Source organism: Penicillium roqueforti, assembly GCF_015533775.1.
Source record: "Penicillium roqueforti strain LCP96 04111 chromosome Unknown scaffold_04, whole genome shotgun sequence".
Lineage (NCBI taxonomy): Eukaryota > Fungi > Ascomycota > Eurotiomycetes > Eurotiales > Aspergillaceae > Penicillium > Penicillium roqueforti.
This window is the reverse complement of record NW_024067568.1, coordinates 118,797-143,130: the sequence shown is the minus strand read 5'-3', so window position 1 is coordinate 143,130 and position 24,334 is coordinate 118,797. Positions and strand designations below refer to the sequence as shown.

Genomic DNA, 24,334 nt, shown 5'->3' with positions numbered 1-24,334 from the left:
AAAAAAAGGAAATTGAATTCGACTCATCGCTGAGATTCCTATCTGGGACTAGCGCAACCGACTATCGGCCCATAACTTTCGTGATGCGCTCATAACCTCTTCCACTTTGCCCCAATGCTCGCCCTCCGAGGATGTTCCTCGTCTTCGGCACCTTGGACTAATCCGCTAAAATATGGCTGGATCCGCCATAATTCGTCATATCCCGCTCACCAATTCGCCGAGCTCGCCAGCCGCCCTTCCTCTTTACACCAGATCTACCAATCGCTATCAACAGATCCCTACGTGAACCTTTCGATCGAGCACTTCCTACTAGAAAACGCCCCGACAGAGTCCACGGTTTTATTTCTATATGCCAATCGACCATGTGTAGTCATTGGTCGCAACCAGAACCCATGGCTTGAGACAGATCTCCGAGCACTTCATAATGACCGGAACGGCACGACCGGAGAAGACGAAGCTGCAGTATTTGTGCGTCGGCGATCAGGTGGCGGGGCTGTATTTCACGATGAAGGCAACCTGAATTACAGCGTTATATGCCCGCGGACCTCGTTTACGCGCGACAAGCATGCCGAGATGGTGGTGCGCGCACTTCATCAGGTCGGGGCTACCAACACTAGTGTCAATGAACGGCATGATATTGTCATGGCCCGAGCAGAGGGATTGGAAAATGATCCCAACGAGCCTCTGACACGCAAGATCTCTGGATCTGCGTTTAAGCTTACTCGACACCGAGCCCTCCATCATGGCACTTGCTTGCTCGATTCCCCGAACATTCATGATCTTGGCCGGTACCTGCGATCATCCGCCCGCCCGTATATCCAGGCTAAGGGTGTTGAAAGCGTTCGTTCTCCAGTCGGGAATGTCTCGTCTGCGTTGGCCGACTCGTTCTTTTCGATGCAGGGCGTGGTTCAGGGTGTGATCGAGCAGTTTGCTCGGCTCTACGAGGTACATCCGGATGCTGTTCTCAGGGCACGGCGTGCTCATGCCAATGAACCTGAAGTCTTCGCTGGGGACTCTTGGGTTGCTGGTACAGTGGGAGATGTACAAGGGGAGCAAGTGCCTACCATTGGGAAAGGAATTGCCGAGTTGCGGTCGTTGGAGTGGAAGTACACACAAACACCGCGGTTCACTTTCTCAACATACCCGATCGAGGAAGATCCTCGTGAACGCCCGCCACTTCCCTCCTCACTTCCCTTTAGTACTCGTGCATTCCTCCGTCTGCAGCATGGCGCTATTGTCGAAAGCCACATATCTGTCTCATCTGACGACTCCATCGCATCCGATCAAGCCAGCCGTGTCCATTCCGCATTGAACGGACAGAAACTGCACGAGATTACCCTGGCCCGGTGGACCGAGATCCTAAAACAGGGTCTTGGTGAGACCGAGGGAGTCGATGATGCTCTTGTGAAAGAGCTGGGCCGATTCTTGGGGGGCCTATTGGGTGGTTAGATGTCCAATTGCATTGTTGTCATGCAATTTGAGACGTGTATAGATATTGAGTGCTGTTGAGCCCTATGTACAAACAATAATACCATGTGATATCCTCCTATATGACAAGAGCCACACTATTGGTTGCTTAGCCTGTTTCCTTATTGGTGGACGATAGTTCCCCCGCTTATCAGATTCTCATCAGCCTATTTCGAACAAACTGGCCTCTTATTACTGATGATCTCCACACATTACGTCGACCGGCTGAATCCAAACCCCACGCTAACCCCAGGATCCTTCAAAACTACGCACAGATCCAACTGGCTGGATCGGCATTCTCAGCGAATTCCGATTTGTACCAAGATGGCCTCAGGTCCAGGGTGTTACTATATGTCGGCATATTCACCCGAACCCCGATATGAAGTATCTATTAAGCAGCTAATAATCGGCGATTAACCCGATGTCAATCTCTATAAAACCTATAATAACATATCAAACGAATAATAGCTACCATAACAACACAAATTCCCCACAGCCTCCAGGCCTACAGACTTACGATGTCTATCCACGCTAACGGCCGAACCCCCTCACAGGCCTTCAGCAAATCCCCCTTCCGCACTAGATCCGACCTACAAGAAGCATGTCGCGCCATTCTCAACCCGCTAGTACCCCTCTTTACACCAGGAGGTACACGCGTCAAAGTAGGCACATCGACGACACGATTCGACGAAGGCGGCGCCCAGATCGAGGGATACGCACGTCCGCTATGGGGCCTGGCCTCGCTGTTGGGCGGCGGATATGAATACGGCGAGGCCGAGCGCTGGCGCCAGGGAATCATCAACGGGACTGATCCCGAACACCCGGAGTTCTGGGGCCATATCGAGGATATGGATCAGCGCATGGTGGAGATGTGTCCGATTGGGTTTGCGCTTGCTGTTGCGCCTCATGTCTTTTGGGATCCATTGACGGCGAAGCAGAGGGGGAATGTTGGTAGATGGTTGGCGAGTATTAATGCGCGCGAGATGCCAAATACGAACTGGTATGTTATGTCTCGATTTTCCCAGTAGGGTCTTTCCTTGGTGTGGACTGAATAAGTCGGCTAATTACGGTTGGGACGGCTGTAGGCTATGGTTCCGCGTCTTTGCAAACTTGGGCCTCAGAAAAAATGGCGCCGAATACTCTTCGTCTCGCATTGAGGCTGATATGGACCATTTGGATACCTTCCATGTTGGAGGGGGATGGAGCAACGATGGACCTAAGAGTCATCATCAGATGGACTACTACTCGGGCTCATTCGCCATTCAGTTCTTGCAGCTTCTTTATTCCAAGCTGGCGGGTGACTTCGATCCTGAGCGTGCTGAACGCTATCGTCAGCGGGCACGGGAGTATGCTACAGATTTTGTGCACTACTTCGATCCTAACGGTACGTCTTGGGCAGGTCTTTCTGATCCCTTCTTCTGAGATGCGACTTTGTCCTGACTAGAAGTACAAGCAAATAGGCAGTGCCATCCCGTTCGGACGCTCTATGACCTATCGATTTGCCATGGTTGGATTTTGGGGTGCATTAGGCTTCGCGGATGTCGAACTACCGGAACCATTGACATGGGGCGTGGTAAGGGGAATCATACTTCGCCACTTCCGGTGGTGGTCTACGCAGGATGACATTTTTCACAATGATGGCACTTTGAGTCTCGGCTACTCTTATGCTAACATGTACCTAACGGAGAATTACAATTCTCCCGGGTCACCGTACTGGTGCTGTCTCTCGTTCACTCCACTGGCACTACCTGAGACACACCCCTTCTGGTCCGCGCAAGAGGAGCCCTACCCAAATTCCTCTTTGCCTGAAGTGGTCGCCCTAAAATACCCCAAACATATTGCCATCCGTCGTGGGGGACACTCGTTCCTGTTATCATCTGGTCAAGCATGCCACTACCCCCTCAAAGCGACACAGGCCAAGTATGGCAAGTTTGCGTACAGTTCTGCCTTTGGATACTCGGTTCCAACGGGTGGCTACCAGCTAGAACAGCACGCCCCAGACAGCATGCTTGCCTTATCAGACGACGGCGGCGATATTTGGCAGACTAGACGGCTAGCGCTTGATGCGCGTTTCGAGGAACCCGAGCCCAATGGTCAGCCAATTCTTGTTTCTGGTTGGAAACCGTGGCCAGATGTTGATATAGAGACTATACTAATTCCACCAACGGCGGAAACCGAGAATTGGCATCTGCGCGCTCATCATGTGCGCACCGGTCGCGCTCTGCAGACCTCCGAAGGTGCCTTTGCTATTTACGGATGTCGCAGCGATAATGGTCGTACCTTGGGACCTATGACTGAAAATGACTCAGAGGGTACGATTCATGACAGCCGGAGTGGACTTGTGGTTTCGTCGGCTGGGGCTGTTGGCATCGCCGAGCTCCATTCGGCTATTGGGCGCGTTGGTCGGATCGTCTTGGCTGATCCCAACTCTAATATCATTCACGGACGTACGCTTTTGCCGTCACTTGCAGTGGGCTTGGCAGCTGGCCAGGATTGCTGGTTCGTCTCAGCTGTTTATGCTGTGCCAGACCGTCAACGTGATTGGAAGGCAGCTTGGGAGAAGAAGCCAGTTATTCCTGAGTGGTTACGGAAGAGGATGGAAAGTGCAGAAGGAAGTTGATTCCTAGCAGACATTACAATCTGATATCGTGCAATGAATCAGTCTGGTTTCTGGTTTCAAGGTCTCATCCTATTCTGGATTGTTTTGCCGCATTGGGATTAGCCTTAAATTTTGAGTTTCCCCGCAGTCCGGGGTAAGATCAACAGCCGACAACTTCAAGCCTTCGAAGTTTCTCCTCTCTCTTTCTCGGCTAAAGCTATCTATCCTCCTGTAATTTTTCAGGCTCGGAATATCGCCGATAAATCAGCACATACAAAGTACTACCCTGGAACTGCACTCCTATCTGAAAGCACGTGAATCACGTTCGGATCAACCCCCAAACACCCTAGCCATGTGAGCTGTAGTAGCTTTCTGCAGCCCGTGCCAGGCTTCGGATTCGTGGAAGTTTTCATTCATGTCTGCTCGCCTTATTTCGGGTTGCTGCTTTTGTTCCATAGGCCGCTCGGTGGCCGGCCAAGACAACTGGGCTTAGAATTACACCTCCCATAGGCTTGTGGTCATAGTCTCTTCTCTTCTTTTATATGCATATCAAAAGTCGACGGCATCTAAAGTTTAGCTTTGTCATGAGGTAGTCTCAGAGAATTACTTTTAAGCTAGCTACTCCCCTCGGATTCACTGCGATCATCTTGACTTGCCTCCTTTTGCTTCTATCCAAGATGTCATGGTTTCTAAAAAAGATTGTTCACAATGAGGCGATGAAAGAAGACCCTAAAGAGATCTATGGGTGGAGGGTCTTTATGCTTGCATGTTCGGTCAGTCTCTCCTTAGCGATCGCAATGACAATAATTCTAGGATTATAGAGCTAATGCTTCCCAGGCCTGTTTCGGCGGAATGCTTTTTGGCATGGACTCCGGTATTATTGGCGGAGTTCTAACTATGCCAGGATTCAAGAAGTGTGTTATCTCTGCTCAATAGACTGCTAGTGTCTAGCTATGTTGACCAGTGTCTTGCTGCAGGACATACGGCCTCGAGAACATCTCCAAAGTTGCGGCAGCAAATCTATCGGCCAATATAGTATCCACGCTCCAAGCAGGTTGTTTCTTTGGGGCTCTGGTTGCCTCCCCGGTAGCCGAGAAATGGGGTAGACGAATGGCCCTAATCGGCGCAGCGGTGGTGGCTATACTCGGAATTGTCATGCAAACAGCAGCCAGCGGCCACATCGAAGTCATGTACATCGGACGGTAAGACAAATATTTCCGCCCCCAGTCCTCCACCCATTATCTCAAGTTAATAACCACACCTCTAGACTAATCACTGGCTTCGGAGTCGGTGCCGCATCCATGATCAACCCACTCTATGTCTCCGAGAATGCACCGCGCGCAATCCGCGGTGGTCTAACAGGTCTATACCAGCTCTTCATTACAATGGGCATCATGCTTGCATTCTGGATCAATTACGGCTCGCTGCTCAATATCGAGGGCCCCGCAATGTACCTCGTTCCACTGGCAATGCAAGGTCTCCCCGCAATACTTCTATTCTTCGGTATGTTGTTGTGCAACGAGTCCCCCCGCTGGTTGGCCAAACAAGATCGGTGGGAAGAAGCCCGTGCGACTCTCTCCCAAGTGCGCAATCTTCCCTCCAACCACCCGTACGTGGAAGAGGAGTTCGCGGCCATTGCCACCCAGCTAGAACAGGAGCGCGCACTTGTCGCTGGGTCCGGCTTCTGGGACTTGATGAAAGAGATGTGGCTCATTCCGGGTAATCGCAAGCGCGCGATTATCTCTATCGTCTTGATGATTTGCCAGCAGATGACTGGAACTAATGCCATTAACTACTATGCTCCCCAAATTTGTATGTTGCTACTATCCCAATAACCTGTTGAGATATTCTTGAGCTAACAAGTCGCAGTTCAAAACGTGAGCCCGTACTTTTATCTTTAAGCCCTAAACCCGAGAATACAATCAGATGCTAACCTCTACAGCTCGGCGTAACCGGTAACGCAACCAACCTCTTCGCAACCGGCGTCTACGGCATCGTAAAGATGATCAGCTGCGGCGTGTTCCTAATATTCGTGGCAGACTCGCTAGGCCGACGCCGCTCCCTCCTGTGGACCTCGATCGCGCAGGGTTTGGCAATGATGTACATTGGACTGTACGTGCGCATTGCGCCGCCAGTTGAGGGCGTACCTGTCATCCCGGCCGGGTATTTTGCGCTGGTGTGCATTTTCCTGTTCGCAGCATTTTTCCAATTCGGATGGGGGCCCGTCTGCTGGATTTACGTCTCCGAGATCCCGACTGCCAGGCTGCGCTCACTGAATGTTTCTTTTGGGGCTGCTACGCAGTGGTTGTTCAACTTTGTTGTTGCCAGGGCTGTGCCGAATATGCTGGCCACTGTTGGTGCCAATGGTTATGGGTGAGTTTGGCTTGTGCTTTTGATTGTAAGTTTGCTGACTTTGGGCCGTACAGAACGTATCTTATCTTCTCGTGCTTCTGCTTCTCGATGTGTGTCTTTGTGTGGTTCTTTATTCCGGAGACGAAGGGTGAGTCGAGTCCTTTGATAGTATATAATGGTGTCTTTTGCTGACTATGGTGTGCCTGTAGGTTTGTCCCTTGAGAAGATGGATGAGCTCTTTGGCGTCACGCAGCTGCTGGAGCATAAGAATGTCGATGCAGAGCGAGCTTCTATTGGCGCTGGAATGGACAAGCCATCCAAGGTGCATGTTGAGAGGGTGAATGAGTAGGGATATTAGTTTAAGTCTATGTGGAACTTCAATGAACGAACGTAAGGGATCAAATTCAAAATCAATATTTTTTCAAAGAGTATTCACATCTGTCATCGTAATTTCATAGACATCATCAAAGTACCGGGGTAGTTCAACCCTCTCGAAAGATATGTACAGCGGTCCCAACACCTTGAAGGGCAGCTAAACCCGTCGATATCGGACTAAAAGAAACATTCGCCTGCGCTATGAACCCATGAGATTCGCTTGAATCAAAACCGGAAGACCGAAAGTAAGAACAGAAAGAGAGAAAGAAAGAGAGCAACCAACTAGCTCAATCGATCAACGCCGTAGCGAGTCCGAGTCTGCAAGCAATGATAGGGGCATAGAATGGCCAGTGGTACCGAAGAATAAAAAAGAACGGAAGGATAAATGTAAAGTGAAACAGAAATCATCGGACGTAGTTGGTCGGACGGCGACCAAGTAACCCACGCTGGGTCTGGCTGCGAGTCATGCGGCGGGGAGTGGGATCATCATCCAAGCTTAAACCGCCCATGCCTGATCCAAGACCATTCCGTCGGGGTGAATAAAAGGCACTCGAACCCAGACCGGGGTCATTCCCATACCGAATGTTGCGGTTGGTGAAATTTGTGGCGGTGGTTGTAGTGGTGGCGATAGTCTCGGTGTCCGAGTCCCGCTCATAATCAGACACAGGCTCGATTTGCTTCAAAGATTCCATAGTGAAACTATGTGGGTTTCTGTTTTTATTGAAGACGCTCTGGTTGGTAGGTGGGAACGAGTGGACATTTCGAGACGCGGCAAGCCCATACTGCGGCACGGAAGGTAATGCTGAAGAGAAACTGGAGGCCGCCTCGGTATCGCCAAAAGAAAGTGGAGGAACGGGTAGCTGCGACTCGAATGATCGGTGCACAGGCGGACTGCTGGCTCGAGGTTCAGGTGTAGACTTGGATGAAGATTGACTTGCGGACCAGTCAAGGGCACCCAGTTGACTCTGACGCGGTGATTGTGGCTGTGGCTGTGGTGATACAGACTCTGAGTGCTGCCGGCTTTCTGATTTAGCCTTATTGTAGAAGGACAATACATTCATAGATTCCTGTGCGGCCATGAAAACAAGAAGCAGTTTGCCGTAGCGATCGAAGTAGTCCCGATTAAGCGAAACTGTGGGCAAATGGGCCCCCATGTGAACAGCGACACCAAGTTCGGTGATAGAAATCAGAATCTCCATGCCATTCCATTGCGCAAGAGGCCTTTTTACCATCGTGATCAAAGCGAATCCCGCAACAAGGCTTGCCACGCCTAGCGCAGCGATCTCCACGTAATTTCCTGGAATCAAGACCTGGTGATTCTGAGAGATAGTCCATGCGCTAATGAAGCTGACTAGCAGACCTAGTCGAAGACACCCATAAAAGAGCTGATTTTGTGTCGCATCGACACGCGAGCCCTTGTTCCGCGGTTGCTGGGACCAGCCAGGTCCTTGCGCAGCATCGGGCTGGAGATTGAAGGCACGGTCAAACAGCGTTTCCAGCCCAGTAGATGTATCATGATCATGAGGAGGGAAAAATTTCGGTTCCTTGAACACTGGTTCGGCATCAGCATGCTTTTGCTGCCATTGGCCTTGCGGTTGGATAGGACTGCGGTGGAAGGGATTAGGTTGAATCACTTGTTCGATAGGCTTTGTTGAAGTCTGGGTGCGAAGCTTCCACGCAGGAGGCATCGGGGCTGCTGGGATCTGCCCCTGGAATGGATGAGGACCATCGAGCACAGACGGCTGATCTCGCCGTGTCACGGTCGGTCGGAGGTTATGGGTAATAGATGGAGACCAGTCCATGCCATCATTATCCGTCAGATTGGGGGCAACCATAAGCGGCTGCTCGACGGGTGACGGAGATTGAGCCTGGGCCTGGGCCAATTTATCAATTGGGAAGCGCTGCTGGAATCCACCAATGTTTGCCTTCGGTGTTCCGCCAGATCTTGTGATACGAGTCGACATAGGTGACTCAGGCAGTACAGATGAAGACGCCTTAGGACTTTCGAATTGAGTTTCCCAGCTATTATCAGACCAATTGACGAGTGGACGACTAGAGTAGCTGACAACATATCGAGAGAACAAAACCGACTACCATAGTTAGCGCATGGAAAGTTCAAGGAGAAAAATATACTTACTAGAATAGTGAAAACCATCATCAAGGCATGGAAGGCAGGAATCAGTTTGGGTTCTAACCCACTGGCAGACGGATCCTTGACTACTGCCCAGAAAACACATCGTACCACCATGACGATGAGTTGAGCTTGATAGTACTCTGCAAGACCGCGGAATTTACCGGGCATTCCGTCTATCTTCATGCGCAGCTTCGGATTCCACCAGAGTGAAAATGCACCTGCAATCAATGCCAGACCGGCAGTTGGTGCTAGATCAGGGGAACATTCACTGGGAATGCGCTGTGAACGGATAGACTGGTTGACGCACGAGATCACAGAATTGGGTGCCATTGGAGGTCGTTCGGTCTCGGGTAAATAATCGAAACTTGGCGAGGGTTGGTAGAGGGTAGCTACACTGATCAAGTTCCACACTATCTGACCAGCAATACTAGCCCAATATGCAAGTGCGCCCGCAAGAAGAAGCAAGCTTCTCCAGCTCCGGTTCCTCGCCTGTCGTGATTCTCGGTTTGCTCGGCTTTGATCCATCATGCGCCTGAGATGATCTGATTTCGCTTCGTAGCCAGCTCTTCTGATACGGGATTTCACAATGGGTTCGCAAGACTCGCAAACCTGGGGGTACCGGTCCTCTAGGCTTCTGCGGAACTGCTCATACCCGCGTTCGTATTCGCTATCGGTGGGATCGTCCGAGGGGGGGAAGTAGGAAGCTAGGGAGCTGGTAAATAAATGCTGATTCCGAGTACATTTGGCGCAAAATAACTGTGATCCACCGAAGTCAGTCGATTCGAAGGGTGAGTCTGATGCGCCAGGCGCGTAGGCGTTGGTGACCACAGCTGGTGGGTCTGTAATTTCTCCTTTCTTTTTGAAAAACAGTCATTAGCATAGTCCGAGTATATTCCAGTGGAAAGATTTCTTAATGAGCCTACCTCGTCAAAGAAGTTGTCAGCCTCACAATGTTCACAGCGGAAATTGCAAACAGGCCCGTGATGAGAGCGAGCGGACCGCTGTCCGCAATAAAAGCATGTCAAACGCTTAGAAAATAGAGAAGCCATGACATAGTAACATGGAAAGAAGCACAAGTAAAAGCGTTGGTGTAAACAAGGGAGAAATTTCCGGATGCCAAAGAGGGAAATAAAACAAGTCGGAGCTTGCACGTGCGGGGGACGTGTATAAATGTACCGCGACTCCAATTTATCCAAAGATCTACACTTGCGGACTTGCGCTCGACTGCCTTTTGCCATAGTTGGCGTTGTTTCTCTTTCTCTTTCTATTGTTCTTCGCCTTCATTCTTATGACAATGCTACATTAAAATCCTCGGGCTGTCTTACCAATCTCTTGAGGCCATACAACAGCAGTCCAAGATGTCCTTCTCTCTTGCTTCTTTATCCTTCGGCGGCCTGCTCCTTTGGTGTTTTGTCCTGGCAATTGCACTTGGGGCTAGCATTCTTCTCGTGGGTATTATTTACTCGTACCATTGAATCAATCTAACTTGTCTATCTCTCCTAGTTTCTACTCATCTCGCTCACGATTTCCCAGAATATCATTCCCTCCAAATGTCGCCCAAGAGGATCTCCTACCCACCTGTTGGTTGTACTTGGAAGTGGTGGGCACACAGCTGAGATGCTCTACATGCTCGAGCGCATGAATTTCGACCCTCAAATCTACACGTATCGGACATACCTCGTGAGCTCCGGAGATAACTTCAGCGCAGACAAAGCCAAGGATTTCGAGGCTCAACATGTACAAAATTCTCAGGGCCATACCCATAACAAGAACTACACTATTGTCACAGTGCCCCGTGCCCGACGGGTCCATCAATCCTATCTCACCGCGCCATTCTCCACGCTTCGATGTTTCTGGGCTTGTCTCAATGTTCTTCGGGGACTTCACCCGGATCAAAGGCTCCCAAATGAATACAACTCACTCTACCCTGATTTGATTCTTACAAACGGTCCCGCTACAGCAGTCTGCGTTGTCGCAGGCGCAAAACTCATTCGTTTCTTTCTATGTTTGGCCAAATGCGCTGCCTTGTGTCTGGGTCTGCGAACAGTCTCCTCGTTCGCATTGGCACCAAAGCTACGCACTATTTACATCGAATCGTGGGCCCGTGTGAGCTCGCTTAGTACCTCTGGTGTCTTGCTGTTGCCTCTGGCCGACCGTTTTCTTGTCCAATGGCCTGCCCAGGCCGGACGACGGGCCTGGTGGGGGATGAAGAGAACCCAATATGCAGGATGGCTTGTGATCTAAGTGCCGTGTATTTACACCGGCTTGGTCTATTTTAAAATTATCGTGATCTGATAGTTGCAGATATCATAAGAAATGACGTTCTCATCAGGCACCTAGGTGAAAAATGAATTGGTTGACAGGCAATGTGGGATCTAGACTCTGTAGCGTAAGAAGTCTATAATCGATGATCATAGAAGATAGGATCTTGGACTGTTGAATGCAGATCTAGAAATCCCAAATAATGGACGTCAATGTGTTATATAAAAGCAACATCCCGACCGAGGAAAATTCCGGGGAAATAGTCACTATGTAAGTGGCTGTCTGCACTGAAAGATCCAGCTCAATATAACTTTCTGATTCTCCGAAGCTCCGCCTGTTGATCGTCAAATATCAAAATGTCAAATGTACCTGATCGGCTCTACCCCGCATCGAATATTCCTCGGCAACTCCTCCAACCTTTTGTGTATCTCAATCTTGTGTCTATCTGTCTCTTCGCTTTGAAACAAAGCAATCGAGCTTGATCTCAAAGATAAACTCCTACTCATCATGCCCTATTCCTTGTCGGGTCGCAATGTTTTGATCACCGGTGGCTCCCGGTAGGAATCTTCAATTGAAACATGAAAATATGCTCTGATCAATAAACTAATCTCGTTTTAACAGAGGGCTAGGTGCTCTTTCGGCTGAGAAGTTCGCCTCTGAGGGAAGCAACGTTGCTATCAACTATATGTCCAGCAAAGAGACTGCAGATAAGCTTGCCTCGGACATTGCGAGCAAATATGGGGTAAAAACAGTGGTTATTCAAGGCGTAAGGCACTCAAATCCAATGTAAATAGGCTGTTTCTCTAAATTTGACCCGCTGACATTATCTCGCATTTGAAAACAGGATGCCGGAGTCAAAGATGACTGTATCAACGCCGTCAAAACCACGATTGAGAAGCTCGGTGGCTTGGATATTATTATCTCAAATGCCGTGAGTTATACAATCAATCCCTCTTATGGTACGAAATGCTAATACATGAGAAGGGATGGACAAAAATGACCAATTTCGGCGATCTTGATGCCATGGACGACGAAGACTGGGACAAGGTACCGAATGCATGCTCGGTAGTGGGAGCTTTAGTTTGACTGACTATTGAATCAGTGCTGGTCGGTCAATGTAAAGAGCAGTCTTTACCTGTTCAAGGCAGCTTTGCCCACGTTCAATGCGAACCCGGAAGGAGGTGTCTTCCTCATCACAGCCTCGATTGCAGTAAGCTACCAAAACTTGTCAAATTTCCTTGGACTGTCTACTGCTATAGAAACATCGAATGCTGATTTTCGGGTTCTTTCCAGGGCGTTATGCCAAGTGGCAGCAGCTTGCCTTATGCTGTCTCGAAAGCAGCATGTATGCTATCATTCCAACAAACCACGCTGCTTGATTACTGACTCTGCATCGCCTAGCTATCCATCTTATGAAGTGTCTTGCTAAGAGCCAAGGCGCGAAAATTCGCGTCAATGCTATTCTCCCCGGCCTGTTACTCACCGAATGGGTAAGTAGCACATGCTCAATGCTAGGATCGATGAATACTGAGAACATCCCAGGGTCAACGCTTCTCGCCCGATCAAATCGAAGGCTGGACAAATGCGACAACCCTCAAGCGAGCGGTAAGCAATTATAGTCTCGCCGACTTGAAAGGACCATGTGTGCTAATGAATCGCTATAGCCCGAGGTAGAAGACTGCGCGGACATGTTTGTTACATTGGCTAAGAATGCTTCTATAACTGGTCAAGCAGTTCAAATTGGTATGAGTCTCAAGTTCAGCGAGTAGAATCGAAACTGACAATCCTTCTAGATTCCGGCTTTGGGATCTGATCGAAATGAGGAAACGGAATCGTATTGGTTAAGATATAGGTGATAGTACACATAACTTTATCATATTTATACAAGAGAGTTGCGGAAGGGAGTCAACTCCCGGCCTTCATACTGGAATGCTCGATCACCGAACATGCGAGCTTTTATAGCGGCTCGCAGACCCTCTGCATCTTGTTCGCCTTCCACTTTCATTCGGTTGATGCGCAGAACCTTGCCATCGGCAGTAAAAACATATAGCTGCCTTGATTTCCTTGGCTCGACGGGGTGAGGAGCATTTGTAAACGGCAGGCCTGGGAGAATTGAGAACGAATCAGAACCTTTAGGCGGGTCAACCTCTTCGATATTCGTGAGTATGACTCGTTTCTGTTGGAATGACAGAGGTCCATCCGCAGGATTGCTTGCACAGAGGGCCTTACTCCAGAGAGGTCCAATCACTCGGTTACGTCTGTTGATATCTGCCAAGGTCCAGTTTGCCCAGTTGATGTGTCGGTCCTCTGGGGTGATTTTTGGCGCGTGTTTCAAATCTCCGGACTTTTCAGCCCCAGCATCTGCGATGGGAGGGACGAATAGTCCCTTTTCAATACTTTCCACGAGCATTTGTGCTCCTTTCGGTGCAACGAAATCCACCAACTCGGGGACGGTGCAGAAATCTGGATTGGGGATGTCGAACCCGGGAGCCGGTGTCTGTGATAATATCACTCCGTGATCAAAATGTTTTGGATGCAAGGTCTGAACCGTAACGCCAGTGGTGGTCTCGCCGGCGATAAGGGTATGATGAAGCGGTGCAGCACCACGGAAGCTAATCAATCAGGTCAATTATCTTATTTGGAGATTCTGAACATATAGCAATCACATACTTCGGTAGTAACGAGGGGTGCACATTCAAGCCCCCATACTTGGCACCATTCAATATGCGCGGCGGAACAAAAAGCCCGAATGACACAGCAATCACCAAGTTTATATGACCGTCCGGGGAGGTTGGGGGCTACCACGGTCAGCGAAAATATCAGTTGGGCTGAGTTTTGGTATTACCGTCCATCCAGTGAATGTATCAATCTCGTGGATTGGAAGGGAGAGAGCAGAGGCGGCCGCTTTGAGCGGAACTGAGGGAAATTGAATCAGGATACACGGTCATTCAAGGAAGCGTAAAGTGAAGCTAACCTTCCCGAATTTGCTTCAGTCCTCTCCCAACCCTCTTTCCCGGTCTACAAACGACATCAATGGAGGAAATCCGCTCTGGCTGTTTCAATTGATAAGCATGGAGAGCTTTCAAGTGGGCGATACTAAATTCATCAGAGCCGCAAAAGAGAATGCGGAGCGGATCGGAGGTCTTGGTAGCGTATGACCTAAAGACAAGCCCTCGAAGGACCAAGGGTCTTTTGCAGAGATGTAGGCACCCTGGGCCTGGAATAATCCACATGATTCTAGTGGGTAATTGCCAAAAGTCGAGAAGCCATCAGGGGAGAAAGTTGAAGCTTCCATAGTAGCTTATCGATAAGGCACGTGATATCAACATCCATCCATCCAGATCCCACCTCGGATCAGTCTTTCAGCCATTACCGTTGTTGCCTGTCTGGTACGACCTACATACGACCCGTGAACGCCATCCAACGATGCGATGTCTGAAAGCGATCATCAGTTGGTGATTCCAGCCCAACTTTCCTACCTTGCCATCTATAACCCGTCCCTCGGACCTACCGACGAGACAATAGCGGACCAGATCGTGTTCTATACTTCTAAATCGAGCCATGCACGGCGCATCGATGGCTCCACATCAGAAGGCGAAGCAAAAAAATGCCTCGAAGATGAAGAGAATGAGCGGTTGCGCCAGATAGGTCTGGCGCAGGGCATGGTCAACTTTGCTAGGTAGGCATCCCCGCAAACCCCCACAAATGAACCAATCTAATCGTGCTTAATATACAGTAACTTCTCAGCTGGAAAGACACTAGAATATGTTGAAACGGACAAAGCGCGGGTCGTTCTGCTTGAGCTGGAGAAGAACTGGTGGATTGTTGCTGTAAGTGGTTGAGATAAAGTCACAGATCACAAAGGCTCATGTTAAGCTAGCATATCGACCTGACCCGAACTCGCACCGATACAGCCCAGCGATCCTCTGGAGCATCCGACCCCCCCACATTTCATTATTCCTCGCGAGAGATGGGGCCGCCACATCTACTGATCCAGCAATTACGTCGCGCCCATTCGGCATTCCTCCTGCACCATGACTTCAAATTGGACGACATCCTCCATCAAGTCGGAAGGTCCACATTCTGTCTGTTTCTTGAGCGTTTCTGGGAGAAGTTTGCGTGGAATTGGGAACTTCTGTTGACCGGAAACCCAATTGTCGATATCTATAATGGCATCAAACTCTCTGCGGGAGGAGAGTTGGGGATCGGCGTCGGGGAGGAAGAGTGGGGCAGCGGGGAAAGAGAAGTACTTGAAGACTTCGTCACAAGGATCGACGGGTTGGTGGACTTGGTTGTCTCCAGGTTTGGTGATCCATCCCCACAGTTCGAGGGGCCTGCGGGGTCAAATGACCAAACTCGATGGCTTGGGGCAGATAATGACCCTCGACCATCCGACGGTGTGGTATTTACTGGTGTCGGTGCTCTTTCTCGGCACTCATTGGCGCAAATATCACATTGGATGGAATGCATTTATCGGTTTGGGGATTCTGCGTATGGAGTTGGGCGGGACCCAACCTCGCTGCGTCGCCGTAAACCACGAAAGCAACGTGGAAGGCAAATTTCGGAAGATGCCCCTCCGTCCACGCCGGATCACAATTTTAAGCCAGGTATACCTCGTCCGCTCATAATAGCAACACCACAGCCACTCCCAGAACCACTTGAGGAGAATCAAGCAGGAACAAGAAACGAGGCATCACCACTTCGCACCGAGCAAAACGGCGAATATATAGGGTTTCCAACAGAGACGGTCATGAAATACCTCACTCTTGGATATGGCTCCTCTTGGAGTTTCTCTCCAAGGTCGACATCTACGCCGCCTGAAAGTCCTACTCCAGTACAAGATGAATCCAATTCACACATCTCAAACCCGAAAAGTCAGCCCGTTAGTGCTACACAATCACCCCAGGCCGGTGTAAAACATCGGAACAGCAAGAGGAACGGTCCTTCGGGATATTTCGTTCTTGGGCCCCGTGATGATCTAGAAAAATTGGATGAGTTAGAAGAGGGAAGCCCAGAGCCCGACTCGGAGAACGGCAAGCCGAAGACTCTGATAGTACAGAGGACTCTCCATGTCCACCTGGCAGATGGATCGGATACTACTCCGATAAAGCTCCAGGTCGTGATATATGTGGTATGTTATTTTCTCCTTATTCCATGCAAATCAGCTTGCTAATATAACCACTCCAGCATCAACCATTTATGTTTACATTCCTTTTTGATCCTGAAACACCAGCATTATCGTCACCATCGCTATACTCAAGCATGCATCACCAACTCGGTCCTCTTCGGAAACCGCTCCTATCATCAACATCCCCAACAATGGCAGCCTCTCGAATTGCCATGTCCGAGAGCTCTCCGGACCCCAATAAACGGTTCTCCACTCAAACCCAGCCAGTCTACGACCTAGTCTATGACCCATCTAACCTAACCATCCGCTCCTCCATTCCCAACATCCCCAGCGTAGACTCCACCTCTTCCTCCACCCAACCACCCAACTCACCAGCCCGTTCTCCATCCCCTTCCCCATCATCAACCCTGCCACCTTGGTCCCGCATTGAAAGCCTAGCAATCCATCACTGCCTCCTATCAACATACACAGACACACGGTCCCGCCCGCAAGAGCTTGAACGCACAAGCAAAACCCACCGCGGATGGTGGGTCGTCTGGGTCCGCATCCCACACAGCACAAACCAAACTCCAACCGCGTTATCCACCAATTCTTCATCCACCGCCCTCTCATTCATAGCCAACAAGGATGACTCCTTCTCGGCAAGTCAGTCCCAAGCGGAAATTGCTCCTCCGCCTCAGGAAGCCTTCCTCGTCCGCAAAGCGAGCGACTACATCTCCCCGGCAAATCATGGCCGTGTCAGCAGTGGCGCTCGCTTCTTCCGTGATCTAGGCGGTGCATCTTCTTCCGCTGGCTTGACAGGGTCTTCCCGTGCTGCGGATATGGCGCCGTCGAAGCTGGTTGAGGGGCTTGGTATGGATGCTAGACGTTATATTGAGGGTCTCCTTAGTTTGAATCGGTAGTCGAGATGGATTGTTCTTTACGCGTCTGCAGAATTAGGTATATCAATATGCCCTTATAAAATAAACGAAACAACAATATTCGAACATAGCTCGAAATTGTTGCAATACTCTAGTGGTCGGAAGCACTGAAAGATTTACAGCTTTACGGAGCACTTCGCTACGCAGAGTACGCAGTACGCATGACAAGGTACACATATCAGACGGAAATAGACAGTACCATGCATAAGCTGTAACATAAAAACAAATGTAGTAAAGGAGGGAGAGAAAACAGTAAAAGCCGAATCAAGCTCTTCGCGTATGGGGAGATAACCGCAGGGACAAGAATCTATGACACAGGGGAACTCGACCAGGGAAGGCGAGTCACGGCGTTGACCAAATTGCACAACCGGTGCTACACTGAATGGCTTCCCCTCTTCATCTCCCGGTTGTTCCAATTCTGGGATCTTTTTTTCGGTGCTTTTCGGTAGGTTTATAGTTGCCACCTCAACGCGGCGGTTTGGCATTTGAAAATTCACGGCGTCGGAACGAGAGGAAAAGAAAAAGAAAAGCCCACAGGGTTATGATGAAGACAACGCCTCCCTAGACAAATTCTGCAAATAAAGGCAAAAGAAAAACACAAGGTCGACCAGCTGAATTGTGGGGGGAAACCTCCACGACTCGGGTGCCCGGATTTGATATTATCCACAATTTCGCATGCAGGCCATGAAGCCCTCCTCCTTTCCGAGAACAACGTCACCAATTGTTTTTCGTGGAGGCTCTCATACCAACAATTAGTTCGTTTAGAGAATCAGGCAGCCCTTGCCAGGCTTGCGCCCTCCCTTGCCCTTGACGGCCTTCAGGAGAGCAGCACGAGTGGCAGCCTCGAAGACTTCACGGACACCCTCATTGGTGCGGGCCGAGCACTCAAGGTACTTGTAGGCGCCAATCTTCTTGCGGACTTCCTCACCCTGTAGTTTTATATTAGTTTATAATATATTCATGGTGGTGTTGAAAAAACGTACCTGCTCTTGCGAAACGGGGCGCTGGGAGGTCTTGGCAAGCTCGTCAATAGTCTTGCGGTCCTCGCGAAGATCCTTCTTACAGCCGACGAGGATAATAGGGAGACCCTGGCAGAAGTGCAGAACCTCAGAGATCCACTATTGTAGTGCGTCAGCATATTCGGTCCAGTTCGCACCCAGACATTTGCTCCAGGATATACGATCGATCAGAGATGAGACACTCACCTTCTCCTGCACGTTGTCGAGCGAATCGGGCGAGTCCACAGCGAAACAGATCAGGATGACATGTGAATCGGGATATGAGAGAGGACGGAGACGATCATAATCTTCCTGACCAGCAGTATCCCAAAGAGCGAGCTCGACGTGCTTGTTATCAACCTCGACATCGGCGACATAGTTCTCGAAGACTGTGGGGACGTACACCTGACGGAAACAAAGTCAGATGATCCTTCATGAATTATGCTTCTCCGGAGTATATTCCTAGGAGAAAGGAACATGCTTTCGGGAATCGGGGGGAACTTACCTCGGGGAAAGTGCCCTTGGAGAAAACACTGCGAACTTCAGTCAGGCGGCCGAACGAAAGAGTAAACGCGGAGGGTTAGGGAAGCGGCCTCGATGAGAGAGCCACTTTCAGTACTCACATGAGCAGACAGGTCTTACCGCAGGCACCATCGCCGACGATGACGAGCTTGCGACGGATCTCGGCCATCTTGATAAGGAACAAGTCAGTATAGGGGCAAATAAGCAGGAGAGAGTAGGGAGCCCCGCAAGTCCTAGATTTTCAAGATTCAGGAGTTTCTACAGGCACGAGGGCGTCACAGGGAACAGACGATCCAGAAGAAAGGGCGAAGCCAGGCTCCCGAGGAGGGGGGAAAAGGAAAAGGGTGATCCCATACAGTGTTCAAAGGCGCAACGGAGTAGTAGATTTAATGCAGTAAATCAGCTAGTGCCAGCAGCAATAGCTCTAGGGAAATTAGAAAGATGGACGAGGTATTTCCGATGGGAAGCGATGGAAAAAAGACGATGGAATGATGATTTGGAGGTGGAGGAGAGAAAGATAGAAGACCAGGCTAGACAACGGGGGGCGGTGGCAGTATACGGTATTTGTTGTTGCCAGTTGGTGTATCGGTATTGTGGCTTTCCCCCTGGAGATGCTTCGTGTCAAGGTCTAGATGAGGTATCAACTTGCGCCGATGACTATCTTAATGGTACTGCTTCGGGACTTCATACGTTGTACGGCTTTTAATATCGGTCTGCATTGGTACATGAGTACGTTGCCTTTACGGCGTACTCGTACATGTACATACACATACATAGTACTATGTATCATGCCAACACTCTATGAACACACACCCAAGTGTACCCCCTGAGTTTCAGGCTGCCTTTTTTTATATGCTGTGGCTTATGGGCTCTCCCCTTTTCCGAGGTTGAGAAAAGAGAAAAGCGAACTTAATAGGTACACAGCCATAAATATGTGTGGCTGAGGTCCAACCGTCCACATCACGCGGCCCACTTGGTCGCGCTTTGTTGCTTACAACCACAGGCAGCACAGCCACCCGTGGCTGTTATGGTATCTGATATGAGCAAAATGTGATATCAGTCCTCTTATGGTGTATTGACTACGGCGTATAAATTTCACTCGTACTGCTTCAGTGGCTCATGTCTTCTCCTCGGAGCTTGAGAAGCAACCCAACTTTGTCCATTCGTTCAATCATCTCCTAAAAACCTACATTTATGGAGATATGCAGCAGCATACACCGCATAAAAAAATGAAGGGCTACTACGGCAATTTCTTAGCTCCACGTCCTCGGATCTCACATATAATGTATCACCCTACCGGGATTTACTTCCACGGGCAGTGCTCCTACACGGCTGCCTCCAGGCCTACAGGAGTACCAAATGCTTGACTCGGCCAGTGAAGATCGCTCCGATAGTTCCCTGCATCTCAGTTGCTTCTGGTGCTGATCTGCTCCCCGGGAGCTCTCGGCATGTACTGACTACGTTGTAGGTGGAGGTTTCCAACGATCTTATGCTATCTGCTGGCAAACCTTGTTTCATTTGCTACTGCATCCAGGGGGGTCCCAAAATTGAATGTGTCGTCAAACCATTGGGGTAATTGTACCATGGAATTTCCGATATTCCACCACACCATCAAACCTCTGCCCCTTCGCTTGCTTCTGAGTTTACATGGCTTACAACATTCTTGACGCTGTTTTGAAAGTGGAGTTGATATATTGCCAGCTCCAATGATCGTGTTGCGCAGGCTAAAAATAGTAGACAGGGGCCAAATCCTGGAGCTTGCGCCCACAAGCCACAAGCCGTTAAGTTGTTTTTCGGGAACCCAAAAATAGGAGAGCATAATTCTTCCGAGGTAAATGAGAATGCTTTAGCGTGCCGACAGAAGCTACATATTTAGAATATTTATCAGTGTTGGTTCATTTGCCGCCAAAAATGGATCCGTGTGCCAATTTCAATGGGCGTTGTATGGGACTTCACGATCGATCTCAGATACAATCCGACGTTGTGACAGATTTCCTTCCTTCCTCGTCCCAACCCAAATCTGGACTAAAGGCAAAGTTGAGCACACCCAGACCTTATGCATGAGCAAATGCTGCTCATGAAAGGGACCTTTCAATCCACTTCGTTGATCACAACATCTTGATACCCCGGGGCCGTGGCCGGTGCTCATGTACTTTTTGACCCGACTTGTCTTGCGCCCAACAAGAATCGGAAAGGCATTGTTTTTATCTTCGGGCTCGCCTTCGGCATCTCATTGGCTTCTTAAGTTTTGCGTGATATCACACCTAAGGCTACGATGTCGCGCCGGTATTTCTCTTCTAGGGTCTCTTAGAGCTTCATAATGAAGCGACGTCCAAGAATAGTCTCAACCACATTGAATCGGCGTCGATACGTATCTCATAACATATGCCGGTGCTTCTTGATTGTCCGAAGAAGACAAGTGCGTTCCTCTGACGGCATTCGGAAACTAAATGCTGGGAAAGGACGTGTACGGAGAATTAGAAGGTCCAAAGCACGGATGACTCTTATGTGTCTAATGGCCATCAGTAATCCCCGAATCCTCGGATATAAACCTTCAATCATGAGATTGCCCGAATATCTTTAGATACCATCCACCTCGGTGTGGTTTCCATGTGGGTTGTGGCCCTCGAATTTAGTCAGCTGTTACGGAAAGCTGCTTGTAGGAATACATTGGCTTTTTCGTGTATTTGTTGGCGTTGTTGAGGCCTGTCAATCGTTCGCAGCCTTCATTGCCACTTTCCATGGGGTATTTTCCTTCTCAAATATAGAGCAATACAATAAGAATAATAAAGTATTGTGAGAATCAATGACAGCTGGTCTCGGTATAACTACTTGAATGTTTCAGGCTGCCAACCGGTTGCTGACATAATACACATTACCCTTCCAAGATCACGTGGCTCATCGGACACCCTCAATTTTCGATCCGCGAATTGGGGATTCTTGAGGCAGAGACAACGTTCGGCCATTGCTGGACCACAACACCCAATATGCAGAGAGTTATCCAGCGGACAGCTACGGCCCGGAAGCAGGCTCTCAAAAAAACTCACAAAGCTCATGAACGACAGGAATTGTTAGACCGTGTTGGGATTCGGCGGGCGCGGAAGGACTTCGGCGGCGCGCTGTCTGGCCAATTCCAAGAAGCACGAAAGAACCGCTGGGAAGATTGGGAAAAGGGGCCTCTTGCCCCCATGCGAGACTCTGGTCTACAACGTACCACATATGGTGGTCAGGATGCCTCCGTTTTGCACCCACCGCGTCTCCCTAAGCACGAACAACGGAGACATGTCCTCTTCGCCGAAGGTGACCGGGTCTGCGTTATCCGAGGACGGGATCAGGGAAAGATCAATGTCATTCAGCAGGTCAACCGGGAGAGTGAGACTGTCCTCATCAAGGGTATCAACGTGGTATGTTATGTCTCCGGCGGACCAGCCATCCAAGTCAATGACCTCTTGATTAAACAAATGCTCACTGATGTTTTTTCAATCAGGCCGACGTGATCATTCCCGAATGGGCCAAAGACAGAATGGGACAAGCAGGTGATACCCAACCACAGTCCTTTCCCGTGTCTATGGACGACATTCGACATGTCATTCCGCTGGAAGACACACAGACTGGAAAGATGCAGAACGTCATTGTTCAGCACGCTTATGCTGCTGGGCCGTACACCGAGCGACCCGAACACAGCAAGCTCCCAAGATTCACTCGCTATATCTCCGGCTTGGACGTCGAAATCCCTTGGCCGTTGGAGGAAGAGCCTGTCATCACCGACGGCGACATGGATACAACGCGAATGGCGGTTGAAGCCAGCACATTCATACCGACACTGGAGCACCCGCCCATGCCTACAACCGTCATTGATGAGCTGCGCAACAAATACTCCAGATTCCGCACTCGACACGATCCGGAATACCTGAGAGAGAAGATGAAGGAGGACTATCGCAAGGAATACAGAAAAACCGTCTCTATGATGACACCGCAGACAGATGTCAAGAACATGAAGATTGCTCAAATTGCGGAAGCGAGGAAGGCGAAGTTGGATGCCAACGGGAATGGGGCGTTGACACCGGCTGCTATTGACTTCATTAACAAGCATCTCCAAAACGCACGTCTCCAGAAGCCAACAAAGACAAAGAAGTCAAAGCCCAAGCAGGCTGCTTGATTGGGCGAAGGAGATGGAAGTCGGCGGAGGGAGTTTTTTTCCTGTAGCATTGTGTACACACACCACTGTATTCTAGTATGAAGCTTTGCATTCACTCATATATCTATTTCTTGATGAAGTTAATTCGGATTTGTGTCTTGAATTCATACAGTATGGAGATATCCATACTCCGTACATGATCCCCAAGTTAGGGTTCCAATCAATGCGGATACTTCGGGTCCACCCTTGCTTTCATCCCCCAAATCTCCGACTAACCTGCATCTCCCTGCACTGCTGTTCTGTTGAACCAAAGCAGTCGCAAAGAGACATGGCATTCGCCTCCATTAATTCTTCGGGCGCGCCCATCGCCGCCATCGAGGAGGCATTTGCGACGGAACCCTTGCTGAAAAAGCGAGTCTACGATGCGATCGGTGCGTAGCCAACAACGCACCCACGTCCCCCTTCGATAACCTCGTCGACCTCCTGCTGACCGTCGCCAATGGGTTTTCTCGTTTAGGCACAACACCGCAGCATAAACCTCTGTTCGAAGATCTTGCGAAATATACTTCCAGCCTGCTGGCCAGGACCAACACCACCCTCCCTTCGCGGCCCCCAGCCGCTGATGGGCCTGCCGCTAAAAAGCGAAAGCTTCAAAATGGAGACTCGGGGGAGACTGCGCAGGCGTCAGTCAACCTGAAAGATGGCAATGCGCCACTTCTTTTTTATGTTCAAGATGTTTCGTTCTCTACGCCGCAGAGGAAGAAGCTTACGCTCGAGGTCACTGCTGGACATCAGTATCTTCGGGCAAGGAACCAAGCTACGAAGGAGATTGAATTCGGTGTTTCTATGGATAAAATTCGTGAGTTTGAGTTTACTTGGTCAAGAAAACTTTTGAGTTGCTAACATGATCTGTTACGAATTAGGACATGCCCTCTGTCTTCCTGTGCCCGAGAAGACACAAAAACAGTTCAATTTTTGTATCATCCCCGAGTACGCCGATGGAATCACACCCCCGCCCGAGGGAACAGCGACCTCCGAAGCTATGGTGTTTACGATAGCCGATGGACCAGCCAAGGCAGCATTCTCAGGAGATGGGAAGCAGCTTGGCCAAGGTCCCGGTGAATCGGCCGAGGCATTTATTCGCAAAATTTTGGATGAGAACATGGCTCACACCCGTGTTGTGCGCCCTGATGATAAACAGTTTGTCAGTGCCATGCCTGAGGCGCACCGGAAGGGCGAGAAAGCATACCATGTCAAAGCATTCCGCGGTAGTAAAGAAGGTATGTTGCATTCATATTTCCATCTGACTGGAAGCCATTGTGCTTCTAGTTTTATCTCGATAATTCTAACATACTTTGGCTTGCGCCAGGCTATCTCTTCCTTCTTTCTACCGGTATCTTATTTGCATTCAAGAAACCGCTCCTGTTCTTCTCATTTGC

The 24,334-nt window shown here is 49.7% G+C and overlaps 10 protein-coding genes across 10 annotated transcripts; 7 read left to right on the top strand and 3 right to left on the bottom strand.

Annotated features, from left to right (window-relative positions):
* Window positions 1-114: 114 nt before the first annotated feature.
* Window positions 115-1,449, top strand: LCP9604111_2888 (putative lipoate--protein ligase; the record flags this gene model as incomplete). Its single annotated transcript, XM_039070414.1, has 1 exon — window positions 115-1,449. The coding sequence occupies one exon, from the start codon at window positions 115-117 to the stop codon at window positions 1,447-1,449; it is 1,335 nt and encodes a 444-aa protein (XP_038930843.1).
* A 536-nt stretch (window positions 1,450-1,985) lies between these two features.
* LCP9604111_2887 (glycoside hydrolase family 154 protein) lies at window positions 1,986-4,087 on the top strand (the record flags this gene model as incomplete). Its single annotated transcript, XM_039070413.1, has 3 exons — window positions 1,986-2,467; window positions 2,553-2,851; window positions 2,928-4,087. 3 exons carry the CDS (start codon window positions 1,986-1,988, stop codon window positions 4,085-4,087), a joined length of 1,941 nt encoding a protein of 646 aa, XP_038930842.1.
* A 656-nt stretch (window positions 4,088-4,743) lies between these two features.
* On the top strand, window positions 4,744-6,767 carry LCP9604111_2886 (sugar porter family MFS transporter; the record flags this gene model as incomplete). The annotated part of the gene is made up of 8 exons (XM_039070412.1): window positions 4,744-4,839; window positions 4,904-4,980; window positions 5,044-5,268; window positions 5,334-5,878; window positions 5,936-5,943; window positions 6,009-6,439; window positions 6,493-6,566; window positions 6,628-6,767. The coding sequence occupies 8 exons, from the start codon at window positions 4,744-4,746 to the stop codon at window positions 6,765-6,767; spliced, it is 1,596 nt and encodes a 531-aa protein (XP_038930841.1).
* A 430-nt stretch (window positions 6,768-7,197) lies between these two features.
* Window positions 7,198-9,976, bottom strand: LCP9604111_2885 (uncharacterized protein; the record flags this gene model as incomplete). Its single annotated transcript, XM_039070411.1, has 3 exons — window positions 7,198-8,883; window positions 8,931-9,782; window positions 9,851-9,976. The coding sequence occupies 3 exons, from the start codon at window positions 9,974-9,976 to the stop codon at window positions 7,198-7,200; spliced, it is 2,664 nt and encodes an 887-aa protein (XP_038930840.1).
* Window positions 9,977-10,285: 309 nt separating this feature from the next.
* On the top strand, window positions 10,286-11,171 carry LCP9604111_2884 (glycosyltransferase family protein; the record flags this gene model as incomplete). Its single annotated transcript, XM_039070410.1, has 2 exons — window positions 10,286-10,375; window positions 10,431-11,171. The coding sequence occupies 2 exons, from the start codon at window positions 10,286-10,288 to the stop codon at window positions 11,169-11,171; spliced, it is 831 nt and encodes a 276-aa protein (XP_038930839.1).
* A 525-nt stretch (window positions 11,172-11,696) lies between these two features.
* On the top strand, window positions 11,697-13,002 carry LCP9604111_2883 (SDR family NAD(P)-dependent oxidoreductase; the record flags this gene model as incomplete). The annotated part of the gene is made up of 10 exons (XM_039070409.1): window positions 11,697-11,746; window positions 11,811-11,955; window positions 12,034-12,120; window positions 12,174-12,236; window positions 12,292-12,399; window positions 12,483-12,534; window positions 12,591-12,679; window positions 12,732-12,794; window positions 12,854-12,932; window positions 12,983-13,002. The coding sequence occupies 10 exons, from the start codon at window positions 11,697-11,699 to the stop codon at window positions 13,000-13,002; spliced, it is 756 nt and encodes a 251-aa protein (XP_038930838.1).
* Window positions 13,003-13,068: 66 nt separating this feature from the next.
* On the bottom strand, window positions 13,069-14,422 carry LCP9604111_2882 (methionyl-tRNA formyltransferase; the record flags this gene model as incomplete). Its single annotated transcript, XM_039070408.1, has 4 exons — window positions 13,069-13,801; window positions 13,860-13,987; window positions 14,035-14,105; window positions 14,164-14,422. The coding sequence occupies 4 exons, from the start codon at window positions 14,420-14,422 to the stop codon at window positions 13,069-13,071; spliced, it is 1,191 nt and encodes a 396-aa protein (XP_038930837.1).
* A 198-nt stretch (window positions 14,423-14,620) lies between these two features.
* On the top strand, window positions 14,621-17,219 carry LCP9604111_2881 (uncharacterized protein; the record flags this gene model as incomplete). Its single annotated transcript, XM_039070407.1, has 4 exons — window positions 14,621-14,868; window positions 14,926-15,019; window positions 15,070-16,320; window positions 16,377-17,219. The coding sequence occupies 4 exons, from the start codon at window positions 14,621-14,623 to the stop codon at window positions 17,217-17,219; spliced, it is 2,436 nt and encodes an 811-aa protein (XP_038930836.1).
* Window positions 17,220-17,998: 779 nt separating this feature from the next.
* Window positions 17,999-18,926, bottom strand: rho1 (Rho family GTPase RHO1; the record flags this gene model as incomplete). The annotated part of the gene is made up of 5 exons (XM_039070406.1): window positions 17,999-18,166; window positions 18,221-18,355; window positions 18,443-18,640; window positions 18,741-18,768; window positions 18,859-18,926. The coding sequence occupies 5 exons, from the start codon at window positions 18,924-18,926 to the stop codon at window positions 17,999-18,001; spliced, it is 597 nt and encodes a 198-aa protein (XP_038930835.1).
* Window positions 18,927-21,744: 2,818 nt separating this feature from the next.
* LCP9604111_2879 (mitochondrial 54S ribosomal protein uL24m) lies at window positions 21,745-22,916 on the top strand (the record flags this gene model as incomplete). The annotated part of the gene is made up of 2 exons (XM_039070404.1): window positions 21,745-22,161; window positions 22,245-22,916. 2 exons carry the CDS (start codon window positions 21,745-21,747, stop codon window positions 22,914-22,916), a joined length of 1,089 nt encoding a protein of 362 aa, XP_038930834.1.
* Between the last annotated feature and the right edge of the window lie 1,418 nt (window positions 22,917-24,334).